The sequence below is a fragment of the Cercospora kikuchii genome (assembly GCF_019650295.1).
Source record: "Cercospora kikuchii DNA, contig_00002, whole genome shotgun sequence".
Taxonomy (NCBI): domain Eukaryota; kingdom Fungi; phylum Ascomycota; class Dothideomycetes; order Mycosphaerellales; family Mycosphaerellaceae; genus Cercospora; species Cercospora kikuchii.
In genome coordinates this window covers 3,726,658-3,742,000 of record NW_025408583.1, presented here as the reverse complement: position 1 = coordinate 3,742,000, position 15,343 = coordinate 3,726,658, and the positions used below count along the sequence as shown (strand labels likewise).

General features: G+C 53.7%; 8 protein-coding genes across 10 annotated transcripts; 3 read left to right on the top strand and 5 right to left on the bottom strand.

Moving 5' to 3' along the window:
- Window positions 1-53: 53 nt before the first annotated feature.
- Window positions 54-1,233, top strand: CKM354_000369700 (uncharacterized protein; the record flags this gene model as incomplete). Its single annotated transcript, XM_044798908.1, has 2 exons — window positions 54-647; window positions 718-1,233. The coding sequence occupies 2 exons, from the start codon at window positions 54-56 to the stop codon at window positions 1,231-1,233; spliced, it is 1,110 nt and encodes a 369-aa protein (XP_044654843.1).
- Window positions 1,234-1,579: 346 nt separating this feature from the next.
- On the bottom strand, window positions 1,580-3,735 carry CKM354_000369600 (protein phosphatase 2A structural subunit TPD3; the record flags this gene model as incomplete). The annotated part of the gene is made up of 6 exons (XM_044798907.1): window positions 1,580-1,930; window positions 1,986-2,569; window positions 2,623-3,229; window positions 3,284-3,435; window positions 3,499-3,604; window positions 3,673-3,735. The coding sequence occupies 6 exons, from the start codon at window positions 3,733-3,735 to the stop codon at window positions 1,580-1,582; spliced, it is 1,863 nt and encodes a 620-aa protein (XP_044654842.1).
- A 632-nt stretch (window positions 3,736-4,367) lies between these two features.
- CKM354_000369500 (uncharacterized protein) lies at window positions 4,368-6,228 on the top strand (the record flags this gene model as incomplete). The annotated part of the gene is made up of 2 exons (XM_044798906.1): window positions 4,368-6,006; window positions 6,062-6,228. 2 exons carry the CDS (start codon window positions 4,368-4,370, stop codon window positions 6,226-6,228), a joined length of 1,806 nt encoding a protein of 601 aa, XP_044654841.1.
- Window positions 6,229-6,580: 352 nt separating this feature from the next.
- Window positions 6,581-6,892, top strand: CKM354_000369400 (uncharacterized protein; the record flags this gene model as incomplete). Its single annotated transcript, XM_044798905.1, has 1 exon — window positions 6,581-6,892. One exon carries the CDS (start codon window positions 6,581-6,583, stop codon window positions 6,890-6,892), a length of 312 nt encoding a protein of 103 aa, XP_044654840.1.
- Window positions 6,893-7,143: 251 nt separating this feature from the next.
- CKM354_000369300 (uncharacterized protein) lies at window positions 7,144-7,917 on the bottom strand (the record flags this gene model as incomplete). Its single annotated transcript, XM_044798904.1, has 5 exons — window positions 7,144-7,502; window positions 7,553-7,601; window positions 7,663-7,718; window positions 7,797-7,818; window positions 7,891-7,917. The coding sequence occupies 5 exons, from the start codon at window positions 7,915-7,917 to the stop codon at window positions 7,144-7,146; spliced, it is 513 nt and encodes a 170-aa protein (XP_044654839.1).
- A 1,166-nt stretch (window positions 7,918-9,083) lies between these two features.
- CKM354_000369200 (uncharacterized protein) lies at window positions 9,084-10,202 on the bottom strand (the record flags this gene model as incomplete). Of its 3 annotated transcripts, none has more annotated exons than XM_044798901.1 (1): window positions 9,084-10,202. In XM_044798901.1, the coding sequence occupies one exon, from the start codon at window positions 10,200-10,202 to the stop codon at window positions 9,084-9,086; it is 1,119 nt and encodes a 372-aa protein (XP_044654836.1). The 3 variants fall into 3 exon arrangements, with proteins under 3 accessions (XP_044654836.1, XP_044654837.1, XP_044654838.1); XM_044798902.1 differs by having other exon boundaries at window positions 9,084-10,178; XM_044798903.1 differs by having other exon boundaries at window positions 9,084-9,416.
- A 1,609-nt stretch (window positions 10,203-11,811) lies between these two features.
- CKM354_000369100 (uncharacterized protein) lies at window positions 11,812-13,707 on the bottom strand (the record flags this gene model as incomplete). Its single annotated transcript, XM_044798900.1, has 3 exons — window positions 11,812-13,175; window positions 13,234-13,360; window positions 13,459-13,707. The coding sequence occupies 3 exons, from the start codon at window positions 13,705-13,707 to the stop codon at window positions 11,812-11,814; spliced, it is 1,740 nt and encodes a 579-aa protein (XP_044654835.1).
- Window positions 13,708-13,949: 242 nt separating this feature from the next.
- Window positions 13,950-15,169, bottom strand: CKM354_000369000 (uncharacterized protein; the record flags this gene model as incomplete). The annotated part of the gene is made up of 3 exons (XM_044798899.1): window positions 13,950-14,436; window positions 14,510-14,580; window positions 14,642-15,169. The coding sequence occupies 3 exons, from the start codon at window positions 15,167-15,169 to the stop codon at window positions 13,950-13,952; spliced, it is 1,086 nt and encodes a 361-aa protein (XP_044654834.1).
- Between the last annotated feature and the right edge of the window lie 174 nt (window positions 15,170-15,343).

Below are 15,343 nucleotides of genomic sequence, written 5' to 3'. Positions count from 1 at the left end.
ATATATGTACCTGCCACCCACACAGCTTCTTATTGATATTGTGAAATACCGACATGACTGGACCATCAAAAGAAGATACTGTACCACTTTGGTTAGACTGCGACACTGGGCACGACGATGCTTTGGCCATTCTGTTGTCCGCACAACATCCTTCCATAAACCTCCTGGGCATCAGCACAATCCATGGGAATGCCTCTCTCAATAACACCACATACAACACCCGTGCTATCTTGAAGGCTACTGACCGCGAGGATGTTCCCGTTTACATCGGTGCCTCGAAGCCATTCTGCCGCACTCCTGCTGCTGCTGCCGACATCCATGGAGAATCTGGACTCGATGGAACGACATGTCTGCCTGTGCCGACAGTGCCTGCGAGGACAGATTTGACAGCAGTGGATGCCATGTATCGAGCTCTAATCGCTCAGCCTGCTGGAACCGCATACGTCGTCGCAACGGGTGCTTGCACGAACATCGCTTTACTTTTTGCTGTCCATCCTGATCTTGCAGAGCACGTTGCTGGCTTGTCTATCATGGGTGGGGCGATCGGTGGTGGCTTTAGTGATGCACCAATGGGTATAGTGCATGGTAAGGAAGATAGACCTGGGAATTGGACACCTTTTGCAGAGTTCAACATCTATATTGATCCGGTGCGTACTTATCGCCCCTATTTTTAGAAATAGTACTCTCGATCTTGTTGCTAAATCGTCGACTTCTTAGGAATCGGCTAGATCCATCTTCTCCAACGAGATCTTGTCGAAGAAGACTACATTAATCCCTCTCGATCTCACGCACCAATTCCTCGCCACGGAGGAGGTGCAGCAGGGTATGCTGTACGGCTTCGATGAGAGACAAGCTGCAGCCTGCAACGAAGTCTCGTTACCTCGAAAGCTGTTTCATGAGATTCTAACGTTCTTTGCCAAAACTTACGCAGAGGTATTCGGGTTGACGCAAGGACCTCCGGTACACGACCCGTTGGCCGTTGCGGCCATTGTTTTCAAAGACTTGTTCCATGACAATGACGGCGAGCGTTACGCAATCGCAGTCATTACAGAAGGTCTGCATGGATCATCCGATGAGATACGGTCGAGCGAGTCACAATGCGGGCGGACGATTGCTACATTGTTGTCCAAAGGTACTGCCGGCGTGAGGATTCCTCGATCGCTCGAAAAGGACCAATTGTGGCGATTACTGGAAGGATGTCTAACGCGGATTAGTGCGAAGGGGTCAAGTTGAGGAGATTCACTTCAGCCTGCATAACATGGCCGGACAGAGCTATAGCCAACCTAGACACGCTCGACGTGAACAGCGGGGTTAAAACACTGTGGTAAAGTTCGCTCGGTATCATTTTTATCAGCCCAGACCCAAGCGATGCCTTGCATGCAATCAAGTCATGCAACACAGCCAGACAACCTATAAATCTAGCTGATCCCATCACATTGCCCTCGGTCGGAAGGTCATTAGCACAGCAGGGTCGCGAAGCGGCCTGCCCCCAGATTTCTGCATTGGAGAGTGCTGTGAGCTGTCCCATCTTTCCATTCGTCAAAATCTATCCCATCGTAAAGCGCCAAGAATCCGCACTTTAGGTTTCCATAGCATTTTCCGTGTCCGTCCACGCCTTGCTTGCCGTCGTTGCGAAATACCGCACATCAACATCATCATCCTGCATCAGCTTCTCGAGAGGTGGCATGACCTCCTCTCTGATGAGCTGCTGTCCTCGTTGAGAGCCGGGGAAGTTTGTCTCCCCCTGCTTCTCTAACTCGACAATGGTGGCAGTCGGAGAGTCCGGAAGACGTTTGAGAACGTCAATGAGGACGGCGTATGATTTGGCGACGTTGAATCGGATGTTGGGAATCGGATCGTTGACGAGAGCTTGCAGAATAGGCAAGACTGATTCGGCCACGACCGGAAGAGATAGCGCGGGTGCCAAGATCTGAGTGCAGGGTTAGTTCAAGTACAGCGGCTGCAAAGAGATATGCCCAACTTACAGAGACAGCAAAACAAGTCGTCATGTGATAGAGGTAGTTGGGATGCTCCGCCATCGCGGCCACCTTCGGCACGATAGCCTCGCTTGCCCATTCGACGCCAAACACTTCGGTCAGCTTCTTGAGGTTTTGCGTACTGGCTTCTCGAATGCTGAAGACGGTGTCTCCCAGCCAGGACATGCACAAACTGCTCAGCTTCTCATCAAAGAACTTGACGCCCAATTGAGAGGCTAGAAGGGGCACGTATTGGATGATAGCCAGTCGCACCCGCCACTGCTTGTCCTCAGCCAATTGGACGATGGCTGGCAGTAGGGATTGCGAGAGGAGCTCAATGCCAATAACATTGTTGACCTGCTCCAGTTTTGAGATGATGTTGAGTCGGACATCTGGGAAGTCATCCTTCAGCATCTGAAGAAGCATCGGCAGGAGGTGCTCTGTAGTTTCTTGCTTGCCCAGGATCGGCGCCAGGCCACTAATCTGGTTGCCGAATGCTGCGCGAACGTGTTGCGAAGAGTCAGAGACCAGATCCTCGATTGCCGGCATGATGTCCCGCAAGAGTGCCTGGCGATCCACGAGCTGGCAGAAACCTACGCATGTACATCAGTCTTTCGTCCACAAAGCAGCGCATAAGCCCACGTACCTGGTATTTGACCAGCTATTGCACTCCTCACTTCAGCCTCGTTGTCTTTGAGCAGTCTGACGAATGCTGGGACGAGATCTCTGGCGATCACCTCATCGTCGACTGCCTTCGCTACCTTCTCGAATCGGTCGGCGACCATGTAGCGCACTCTCCAACTCTTGTCTTCAAACAAACTGCGCAATGCGGTAAGAAGGACTCCATGACTGCTCTGCTGCTCCTTAGGCACGGCCTCCGCAATCGCAATGAGTACGTCCACGGTGAGCAGTCGCACGCTATCTTGGTCGTCTCCTGCCAAATGCTGGAAGAGAGGAATCATGTCCTCAATCACAACGGCTGCCGGCATGCTCTTGACGAACTTGGCGAGGTTGTTAGCCGCCTGTCTTCGGACCATAGGGGTGTCGTCGTGCACGAGCTGAGAGAATTGCTGCCGGAGGCCTTCTTGCGACGCAGGTGTAGCATGTTGGTAAGGAGTGTTGTAAAGACCCGTCGCCGAAATCTTTGACGTGAACCAGTCGGCTTTCGAGAGGCGGATGGTAAGGGGTATGAAGTACTGCTCAACTTGTTGCTGAGACAAGTGCTCGCAGATCTTGTTAAGTGATTCAACGGCCTGAGTTGGAAAATCAGCTTCACGTCTCGTACATGCCTGCTCGGAATTTCTCACCTTGTCTCGCACGAGTGGCTCTTCGATCGTGGCCAAATTCTCGAGCGGTGAAAGGAGCACGTGCCCATGCTCTGGCCCTCCAACATACTCAACGAAATTGCCCAGCTCATCTCCCAGGGCAGTCAAGACCTCGTCTTCGTCTTCCACAGACTCTGGCACAACCGTTAGTACTCTCGTGTGCACGGTGAAGGCTCGTGAGGGAGTAGCTCGCGTACCATCCAGGAATGGGATCAACTCGTCCCTTGTGCGCTCTGGGCCCAGTGCCAGTGCGATGGTGGACAGCCTCCGAATGGCGTTCAAGCGCAACAAAACATCGTCGTGCTGTTCTCAGCCTTGATCAGCACAGATGCCCGGTGCCCGAGGGCCGGGTAGATGTCCTTGTCTCATACCTTGAGCTCATCAATGAGCACGGCGATTGGGTACAGCTCATCCTGCGCGCTCTGCTCCTCCATAATCGGTCTCTAGTCTGCAGGATCGTGGGGTGGTAAGGAACGGATGGCCGGGCGTGTGGCCTTTACATGCAGCGTCAGGCTAGGGATTGTTGTTGTAGGCGCGCAAGGTCGAATCGAGGCGGGGCTGGATCGGTGGGTATGAGGCGGCGATCTCAACAGAGCTTCGCGCTGTGGTCCGTCAGCTCACCGTCGCTGCGTCGGTGGAGCTCCTGCAACGTAGCGGTCGCGAGCAGAGCAGAGCAATGCGGCGGAGGGGAGGGCGCAGGTGAAGACAAGGTTTTGGCGAACACGTCCATGCAGGAACACGGCCAGCCGCGCGGGAGAAAGAGCGACTGGAGGGCCGGCGAGGGCGGAGAGACACGTACGTACCAAATGCAATGCGAGGGCGGTCGGTCGCGTGTGGTGGTCGGCGGTGGTGGTGAGAGGGGTGGAAATGGCGCGCAGTGTTGTTCGAATGATGTAGCCCGTTTCATCGCAAAGCTGCTGTGATGTGGCTGAATCGAAATGTGGCGCTCCAAATTTAATGCCAAAGAGTCACCTCACTGCCGCACTGCGAGCCTGACCCAACTCACACCCACTCGCCTGCTGCAGCTCATCGCAATCCAGCCAGACGGCCTTTGAGAAGCAGCATAATGCCTACCATCGGAGTCGACAAGGAGGACTTCTACCGAGCCATTGGCAAAGATCCCAAAACATACACCAAAGAGGAATTCGACCAACTGTGCTTCGATTTCGGCATCGAGCTCGACGAGGACACCTCGGAGAGCAAACGACCCATAGTCGATGGCGTTGAAGAGCGCCCGCAATTGAAAATCGAGATTCCTGCAAACCGCTATGACATGCTCTGCTTCGAGGGCATTGCCCTGGCCCTGAATGTCTTCTTGGGCCGGCAGCCAATGCCCAAGTTCACACTTGCTCCGCCAAAGGATGGAAAGCTCCTCACCGTGAACATCACGAAGGAGACCGAGCAGATACGACCTTTCTTCTCATGTGCCATCCTTCGCGGCATCAAGTTCGACAAGGCGCGCTACGACTCTTTCATCGCTTTACAGGACAAGTTACACCAGAACCTCGCGCGTCAGCGGACCCTGGTGTCTATTGGCACCCACGACCTCGACACTATTGAAGGCCCATTCTCCTACGAAGCTCTACCTCCAGACGAGATCAAGTTCGCGCCCCTCAACCAGACGAAGGTCATGACGGGCAGGGAACAAATGGATTTCTTCGAAAAGGACAAGCACTTGTCCCGTTACTTGCACATCATCCGTGACTCTCCAGTCTACCCGATTATCTACGACAAGAACCGAACAGTTCTTTCCATGCCACCCATCATCAACAGCAACCACTCTAAGATCACGCTCGATACCAAGAACGTGTTCATCGATATCACTGCCACTGACGAGACCAAGCTCGAACTTGTCAATCACGTTCTATGCGCCATGTTCTCGGAATACTGCAGCGAGCCCTTCACGATTGAGCCTGTCCAGATCGTATCAGAACACAACGGCCGTACGCGGCAAACGCCCAGCTTGCAACCTCGAAAGGCCCAAGCATCAGCCTCTTTCATCAACTCGGTCTGCGGTCTCAATGAATCGCGAGAGTCCCTGAGTGACCTACTGAAGAAAATGGCCTACGATGCTCGCCCATCTGCAGAAGACCAAGATCTATTGGATGTCGACATTCCAATCACGCGCGCGGATGTACTCCACCAGGCAGATATCATGGAGGATGCGGCCATTGCATATGGCTTCAACAACCTGCCCAAATCTTTCCCAGCATCTTCATCTTCGGTAGCAGCTGCTCTGCCGGTCAACAAGCTCGCGGACATCGTGCGTCTGGAGTCAGCTATGGCAGGATGGAGTGAAGTCATGCCTCTCATTCTATGCAGTCACGATGAGAACTACGCATGGCTAAATCAGAAGGACGACAGCCGTGCAGTGAGACTTGCAAACCCAAAGACTGCAGAATATCAAATCGTGCGCACATCCCTGGTACCTGGTCTGCTGAAGACAATCAGGGAGAACAGGCGCCATGCAGTGCCAATGAAAATCTTTGAGGTTGCGGACGTGTGCTTCAAAGATGACACTCTGGAGCGACGAAGCCGGAACGAACGCCACTTTGCAGCTGCATGGTATGGAAAGTCAAGCGGTTTCGAGCAGGTACACGGTCTGCTCGACCGCGTCATGACTATGCTGAGATCAGCTTTCATTACAAGAGAAGACGGCCTGAAGAATGAGGCGCTGCAAGGATACTGGATTGAAGAAGTTGATGGTGAGTAATATCAAGCTGTTGTTCAGCTGAGCAATTCGCTAATGCTACATGACAGACCCGACCTACCTTGCCGGCCACTCAGCAGCCATTTACCTCCAACTTGCAGGCAAGAAGGCGCAGCGCATTGGCACCTTTGGTATTCTGCATCCTGCTGTGCTCAAGAACTTCGAGCTTCCATTCCCAACATCAACACTCGAGCTCAATCTGGAGGTTTTCCTTTAGATATTGAATATGGAGTGTCTTGGAGTTCGAGTTCAGAGTAGCGCCGCTATGAGGTTGATCGCTTAGGGAATGGTATCCGCGAAAATGGCATGTTTGGGCTCTATTGTCTAGACTTCATAGACCCTGTGATGTTTAACGTATCCATCGCCCATTGGCAACAGAATCTCCAGTGATTTCGAGTGTGTTTCCCCCTCGTGTGAGTGCAAATGTGACAGAAACGGAAGCGGCTCCGCACATGCGTTCGAAAAGCTCGTGTTGCTTGCCTCGCCAGAATTCTGACCTCAAACTCAATGTTCTGCAGACAGCCTCATCGGCCACACACATCCTGCATGCCCAAGCATTGGCAGGCAACATGGCCGACGAAATCGAAGACCCACGCGCATACCTCACGCAAACGCTCAATCGAACGCTGCACGTCCACACCTCCGACGGCCGCATGTTCGTTGGCCAAATGAAGTGCACAGACAACGAACGCAACCTCATTCTCGCCATGACCCACGAGTACCGTCATCCTACCGAATCTGACATACAACGTGCCGCGATGGAACATGAGAAATTGGGCAGTGAGGGTAAGCTCAAGCTGGACATGAAGAAAAGATTCGTTGGTCTTGTGGTTGTGCCTGGACAATACATCACGAAGATTGAGCTGGAGAGCTATGGCTGAAGAGATTGTTTGATATGGAAAGTATCACCATGACTACGTTCAACACTACAGAGCCTCGATGCGCGGCATCGATTGTGTACACGTGGAATCGGGATGCTATGAGTGTGACAGCATGGCAGAGTGCGAGTTGCAGGGCGTAGACCTAAGCTTCGTCCGCAAGCCCAATTATGGCATCCAAGCCTACATTGTACTCGACCATTCATCCGACACACCTCTTCCAGGTTAAACGTCAACCACGCGCGACGAAGTCCTCAAGCTTTCTTGAGCTGTTCCTTGACTCCGCTTCGATCTTCGAGCCCGTACGCAAGAGCCGCGAGACCCAATACCACCAATCCAATGTTTCCATACACTCCGATATCCATGGCAACAGTATGGTGCGACGCGTATCTCCAGTGGGACCAAGCACCAAATCCCGTGGCCACATGATGGAGGATAGTGATGAGCACCACCGCCCTCGCATACGGCTTCTTGTAGCTCACTGGTGCATAATCAGACAAGGACGAACCCGTGAGACCGGCCGGCAGAGGCACAGCATCAGAAACGGCCAGGAGGATAGCTGCCAGTGCCAAAAGGCCGAAGGCGTCTGTTCGCGTGGTATAGAGTTCCAGATCTAAGCGGTCAGCGTCACGCATGCAATAGGCCAACGAAGCAACAACTCACCATTAGGTTCTACCGCTCCTTGAATCGGAGGACGAAACCAGCCACACACCTGTGGGGTGTCAGCCAATCGCTCAACATCTCTGCTCTCATTTGCTCAAAATGTGGCCTACAGTCGCTGGATCAATCACGCGGACAATGCCTCTGAGAAAGTACCAGAAGCTTGTCCCTGATGAGGAAGTCAGTCAGCCGACCCAGGGACAACAAGTCGCAGGCACACCGCAACTACGGCATCAGGATAACGGACCGAAAACGTATGCGTGGTATGTCTACAAACGCCATATAGTTAGCTCGGAGCTCTCGAGAGTACACACGGGAAAGCTGCCGTTAAGCTTACTTACATTAGCATATTGCAGTAGCGACGGCATCTTGAATTACTCTTTTACTCTCTCTTCAAACGTATACAACTCTCCTCAATTGCAACAGAATGTCGGTGAGCAGGGTTGCTGGACGAGCAACTTGAGGAGGTCGGGTGTTTTGAGTTCCTGAGCTCTCAGACCTGCGTCATCAAGCAGTAGTTACTCCGCCAGTCCGCTCACTTCCAGCAATTGCTCTCTTGAGCATGCATTGCAGCTTGAAGATATCATGGTGATGCCTACATAGAGCGTGTAGCACAAGAATACATTAGCAGTCAATCCCAGCTTGTCAACAAGTACGAGAAATCGTCATCAACCTGTTTCATAGGGCGCCAACAGCTGGCTGGGCCAAGGACAAACGTCACGTCGAGGTAATCTGGGCGTGAATTTGCATGTGAGGCGTATGACCATTGAATTAAGTCGCGAATGCAACTGAATCTACAAACGGCCAACTATCTCTGCTACGACTAATAGCTCGCGCGTGCTCAAATGAATGAGACGCATGCCGGCCGCAGCGCCGGAGTCAGAGAGCCTCGATTTTTCTTTTCTTTCAAAATCAAACGCATTGCGAGCGTGTGTTGAAGTCCGCCAATATAGCCTCCTCCTTCTTCAGCGACTCAACTGCGCAAATGAACAAAACCAATCGGAGTTACTCCATCGAGCTCTAGCATCGTTTCGCGAGCTCAAGATTGTCATCGCTTCTCCAGAATAGATCAAGCTCGTTCATAATATGTGAATGTGAATGTGTATGAGTAAGCAGTGGCCCTTTGACTTTCGTCGCTAGACACCGACTGATGTAGAAAGTAAATGTTGGTCGTGAAAGGCTTACTTGGCCTGTTGAATGTGTTGGTCGTCAGTCCATGTGGTATGGTAGAGAGATGCCAGCAAACGAGCGTGATCGTCGCCAGAAACCGAGGCGTCAGCGCTTGACGTCGGTAGGAACGGGATCATCGTCCGTGGGTCTGTATCCCAAGAAACAATGCAAGCAAAAATGGGTATCTTCCGAGAAGGTGAGGGTGAGAGAGAGGAGAACGCCACCCATGTCAATCCAGGTTCTTCCGTCAGCACTTGAACAGGAAGACTGGTGCCCAGTGTCGTTCGTAAACAGGAGATCGTGAGGTAGAGTGGGAGAGGGGAGGAGGTCCGTGACAACGCCAAAAACTCCAGGAAAGCAATCTTTACATGCTGCCCATACTCATTAAGGCGGCGACTGCATCACGCTCGGCCGGAGACTGCACAGCAGTACGCATGGCGCGCATGCCGTTTCCAACGGGAACAGAAGAAGAATGCATCTTACGGGCAGGATTCATTGGTGGTGGGCCTCGAATGCCAGTCCGAGCGTAGCGTCCAGTATAGGGAACGGAGACCTTTCGGTAGTTTTGGATCGGGGCGTTGGGAGTGGGCAATGAAGCCTTCCGCATCGTCTCGAGGCCGAGTGCCGTCCAGTCCTCGTTGTCGGTTTCGCCGTCGTTCGTGTCAGAAGAATCGCTCGACAAACCGTCGAGGGACATCTTGTCGGCCGCCTCTTCAATGGGATCCATGTCCATGTCGAACTCGTTCTCCTCTTGAATGCTGGACGCGGTCCAGCTGCCGCCTGAGAATTGTTCCCTGCGTCTAGCTTGCATATGACCGGCCGGAACATGGACAGCAGAGTCGTTGTGAGATGCGGCGTAGCTTCCGTGCTCGCTGCGTGGAGGCGAGAGGTTGCCTTCGTTGAAAGAGCCGATTCCAGAGTCGCGCGAGGAGCCCTTGATGTGCGCATCCCACCGTCCCCATCCTGTCTTGCTGAAGGCGACACTTCCGTCGACTCCACCTCCATCTCTGCTCTCCAAAGCGGCGACCACGATGCGCCGGGCCTTGGCAGGAGGAATGCGAGAGAAGCCAGGTACAGTGTGATTCAGTTCGCCCATGACCTGACGAATGGGACGCGGTCCCTGGTTCAACAGGATTGCTGGGAGGTGGTGCTGGGCGAGCATGCTAGGCGTGATGGCGACCGCGCCGTCGAGGCTGGAGAGCGCTCCCCGGCTCAAAGGAATGCCGCCGCTGGGGAGGCTGCCCACATCGTCCTGCATATCCGTATCGTGCTCAATGTTGATTGGTGGCGGAGAGAGTGCGCCGGCATTAACAGGGCGAGCTGCCAACTCCGGACTGATGGAGCTCGGAGGAGTCAGGAGCGTGTTGGCACGCTTCTCGAAGAAGGCGGTGCCAGAGATGTCGCTGGTGTCGCGCATGATGGGGATGCTGGCGGAAGGAGTCTGCGAGGCCGAAGCCATCGCTGCGGGTGGTGCGGAAGCCATGAGCGTGGTCGCTGGGTCGGATGTAGCTTTCCTGCACGCGCGGGCTGATCAGTATGCGACGGGTGGGAGAGTGCAGATAAGGCGTCGGGCAGCGCGAACCACAGCGGAAACAACGAAGGGTGTTTTCGCAGATGGCACGCGACACGATGGGACTCACTTGACAGAGCAAGAAAGCTGGTGCGAGCGAGGTCGAGCGCGTCGTGGCGAGTCGCTCGAGCTGGTGTCGCTGCTGCTGCTGCTGCGCCGAGAGTCGGAGGCCGATGGGGGCTGCGCGTCGAAGGGAGCGCGATGCGATGCGAGGGAGCAGGAGACGGCGGAGCAACAGACGGGGCAACAGACGAGTATTTCGGCGGTGCGTTGTGCGAGTGTCCGTGGGTTGTGTGGGAGAGAAAGAGAGTCACGGCCGAGTAGTATGTAGGCGTGGAGGCAGGCCAGGCTGTGAGGCGTCGAGGAACCGACCGCCGCTGTTGCTCGCTCGCACTCATGACTCCACCCAATCGAGTGTCACTCGTCGGGCCACATGGCCATGATGGGCGCAATCACAGGTAGGCACCTCATCTCATCATCAGCCAACTTTCCGCGTCCGTGTCGACTAATCCATCATCTGACGCGTCGTGTTTCTGCTGCCAGCGTGCACCACACGACTGAAGACCGTTCCGTTTCTAATCTCCACGCAGTCCCAATCTGGACGCTGGACTCACACACCTGATACTCACTTATCCAAATTATCTCTTGCAGCCTCCGCTTCCCGATTGTACCGCATTGATTGTCGCGCGCCTTCCCACCTGTTCGCGCTGGCGGGTCTCCACAGCACTAAGTTACTGCCGTAGCTCGTCGGTTGTCGGTGCATTTGTTGCTCGCGCACTCTATGCATGCCCCTCTCCCACTTCGAGCCGCATGAGGGGCAGCATTCCACCATCTCTCGTTGCGCGCAGGAGCCCGGCGAGCAAGGCGCGGCTGTTCTAAAATCGAGCTTCCAAGACTGCGATCTCCACTGCGAGGGTCTCCCACATCCGTGCCCTGTGACTTGAGACACGTGTTTCTCCTCGACTCTCCCAAACGACCCGCGGCCGAGTTCGTCGATGCAGCACCCACGTCATGCCATCCAGTGTTGCCGAAGTCTTGCGTGCTTCCTGGTATGCATCGGGCAGAGTCGTGTGGGACCCGACTCAACACTACCACTCGCTCAGGCACGTTGACATTTAGCACCTGATAGCACTTCCGAGTCCGTACAAGAGCTCGCGCCATGCCTGTACATCGACCGCTGTACCCTCGGCGCAAGGAGATAGGCTAACAACGGCCGTACTCGCCCTCGCAAAGCGAAATGGCGGCAGTGTGCTCGGCCATCGACTATGGCGCAACAATCTTGGCACAGCAACGGATGCTCCAAGGTGCTCACTTCCGAGCGGCCGTTGATTATTCACGATGAGAAGGATCGTAGCAGAAATCATCTTGGATCTGACGTTGGCCAAATCATCTACCCTACTAAGGGTATGTGGCTAGTATTGGCCTCTTACGCGGAACGAGATGAAAGCTGCTCATGTCGGCGTAAAGACATATCCGTCACATATGCCGTCACGATGGACAAGTCACTTCGACTACATCCGATCTAAAGCGCAAATGCCTCGTCCCAGTACCAGACATCTCTGCCCTTCCTTACCCATCTTGCAACCTGTATGCGCAGACTTTGACTTAGTTGACGGGGACCACACACAACGACCGCGACTCTCTCCGTACTGCTTTGCATGAATACCTGATCGACGACCGTGACCAGATTGGGACGACCGTTGCGGATTTGAAGCCCTTGCGCTGGCAGGCCAGGCTTCGAGCCATCTTCGTCGGTGCCCTCGTGCAACAGCTTCTTCTGCTCCTCCATCTCGATACCTTCTTCGCCAGGTCCTTCATCATCATCATCGTTGGCAAGCGCGAAAGAGCTGTCTTCGATCTGGCCATCGCTTTGTCGGCTGAGATGAACTGTCAATCTCTCCGTAAATCCATCTCTCTCCTTCACATCTTCAGGCAGAGCCCATGCGACTTCAGAAAGCGTTCTGGCCGCCCACACGAAGCTGACCCTCTGCCTTCGATGACTGCCTTTGCTCGGGGAAAGGTCTGAGAGCAACTGCCTGTAGAGCGGCGCCACAAATGTGGCGCCTACACCTCCCGCGACGAACAACACTCGATCATATCCAAGAAGCCTGTCTGCGTGGCTAGCGAGACCATAAGGTCCTTCGACTGAGAAAATTTGCGTCTCCTTGTCGGCTTTGGCGAGTTTCGCTGTGTTCCCATCAAGTATCCGAGCTACGAATCGAAGTTTGTTGTCGATGGCTGGGATCGAAGCGCAAGTGAACGGATTCGTCTTGAAAGTCCGCAAGAAGGGATTTCCGGCGAGAGATACATATGCGTGTTGTCCGGGATGCCATTTCATTGCCCCCGCACTTAACGGTAGGTTTATTTCCACGAGGCCAGCATCTTTGACCTGTCGAATTGTTCCAGCGTGCTTACGAGTCGCAAAGAAACGAAGCACAACATTGACCAAGTATATGAAAACAGTCTCGTAGACGAACGGCCGAATATGATGGACATGCCAGTAAAGTAACGGCAGCAGACATGTGGCAAGAGACACATGCGTAATGTAGAAAATCCGATAGCTTTTATCCCGAACAACTTTCAGCGCAGTGGTCGAGAGAGTCGTGAAGCTGATGATAGCGATGATGCCACATATGATGAAGAACTTTTGGAGTTTGGCGAGCAGTAATGACTTGACGACGTAGAAGTTCACGTAGAGCGCAACGTGAGCCCAAAAGAAACCGACGATAATTCGTCCAAGTATCTGATGGGCGGACAGCAAAGTGGCCTCGGAGGATCCGGTCAAGATCTGTAGAGGAGCCCAAGGTGATTTCATCGATAGCAGGTAGTGGAATGGAAGCTGCGATCCGCCTACAGCGCCGAATCTTTTGGTGAGATGGAGGTAGTCTATTCGTTATCATGTCAGTTGAATGCTCCTCATCGAGGCTGTTACAATATCACCAACCATCTCCAGTGTCCAGAAACGTCAATACCAGAAGCCACGCCGTCCAGACCGTTCCCCAAAGGATTTCTCCTTTGGTGCCAACATGGTAGCCAAAAACATGCAATGGATCACCACTCCACCATGCAGCCTAGCATCGATCAGGTTAGTTACTAATTTATTCGAAGCCAGTCTGAGCATAGTCTGTTCATAAGGTACAATAAATCGAATGGTGTTTGTGTGACATACCCGACGCCATCTATTCCGAACACCGGCAACCGTGAAGCCCTTTGCCTCGCGTGCTGCCTTCACGTACGGCGATGCAGGCGTTTCAACCGTTCCTCGTGGCCACCATTTCCGACTCAGAGAGACCACGTGGAGGACGCCAATGGCAAAAAGCGGTAATATGACCGAGCACTGAGCAGTGAGTCCATAAAAGTCCAGCAACTCCCTCCGCTCGTGCTGCTGCTCTTTGGTGAGATCAACAAATTTGTACATCTTGGTCGCAATATTGGTCCATTAGCGTTGGAGCATTTGGTCATTACATGCCATGGCGCAAAATTTGTGGCATCGGACAGCGAAGTCAGAAGGTTGAATGCCGGGTGTGAGCACCTGTCAGCGTGTTGGAGACGACGAAGTTGGAGAAGTCGTGGCCATGCGTCTATTTTTAGAATTCGAGTTGACCATCTCCCTTTGTTCGACTCAACGCATCAGAGCCTCAATGGATACTACGACTTCACTCAATGGGTTCCGTCGTACAGTAGCACTTCCTGCTCACCCGTACCACTTCTTCGCTTCCAACGTCCGGCCATGCTCCTGAAGCGGCCGAATGAAGTGCCAGTCCGCGAGAGACGTGCTTCGGTCTTGATCTCATCAGGTCCTCCAGCCTGCGAGAGTGTCAAACCCCTCAGTGCTCCATCTACACTCTGTTCTCGCCGCTCTTTGGTCGATGATGGCTGATCAGGTCCAGCGTCATCAGCAGTGCCAACGCAAGGCGAAACAGATCGACGGCCGCGGCGCAAAGCGAGAGAGTCTTTTCCCGTGTGCGTGCTCGGCGGCGACACTGGACGTGCAATTGGCGGTGGTGTCGTAGACTTGGTCTGCCGGGGCGCTCGTTTACTTGGAGAAGCTTTGATAATGTCATCGACATCAAACTCTGCTGGTATGTCGAGTCCCAGCTCTCGCAGCTGCTGTCCAGAGTGGCAGTGGTATACGAAGGTGGCATAACTAGAGACATCAAACGCAGGTCAGCACTCTCTGGAAAGGTATGATCCAACATCATGCAATTGGCAGTACTCACGGCTTGTTCACTGAATCCAGAAGCGCATAGGCGTACATGCGACAAGGATCCTGTGGTTTCATGTATCCTGCCTGTAAGAACCGCAATGGTCAGCCATCAGAGCAACATCATGATCTCGGAAAATGCGCTTACAATGTTCATTCGCACACCTTCCGATGCTGCGCCTTGTTTCCACACCTTTATAGGCCGATCCTGCCTCTTCCTGCCGATTGCACGATACACCCGGATCTCAAAACTTCCTCCTTCATTTGCCTCGCGCATATTCGAGAACACAAAAGCCCTCTTCTCGAGGAGTGGATAGCCAGCGAGATCATTCCCTGAGCTCTCGAAGATACCGAAGCCGACGCGGCCGTGCCATCCATTCTTCTTTCCGCATCCCCACGAAAGAACGCACCTGCCGCCCAGGAACAGCTTGAAGTAGTAATACCGAATTTCCTCAGCCGGCTGGCTGCAGCGGAACACGATCCAGAACTGTGAGCCAGGATATATTGGAGTGTATGCTTCGACTATGCTGGTCTGATTGGGTTCATGATTTGGCAGGTTCTGCGGCGACAGTTCGTTGCTGGGTGTGGCAGTCGGGACCGGTGCTGGAAATTCTGGCAGGCTCAGAGCATCGTATTGGCTCTGGAGGGAAATGCTAATCCCACGTTGCTCTGGCATTATGCACCGGTGGTGACTGCCCGTGTCGGCTGTGCGATGTTTTAGGAATGTGACATTGAAAAAGTCTGTCGCTCTCTCGCGCGACAACGCCGGCTTCACATGGCGCATATGATTGTTTGCTAGGTGACACAGAGCCGGCCCGCTTTCACGTGCCAAATCACGTCGACTCACCGT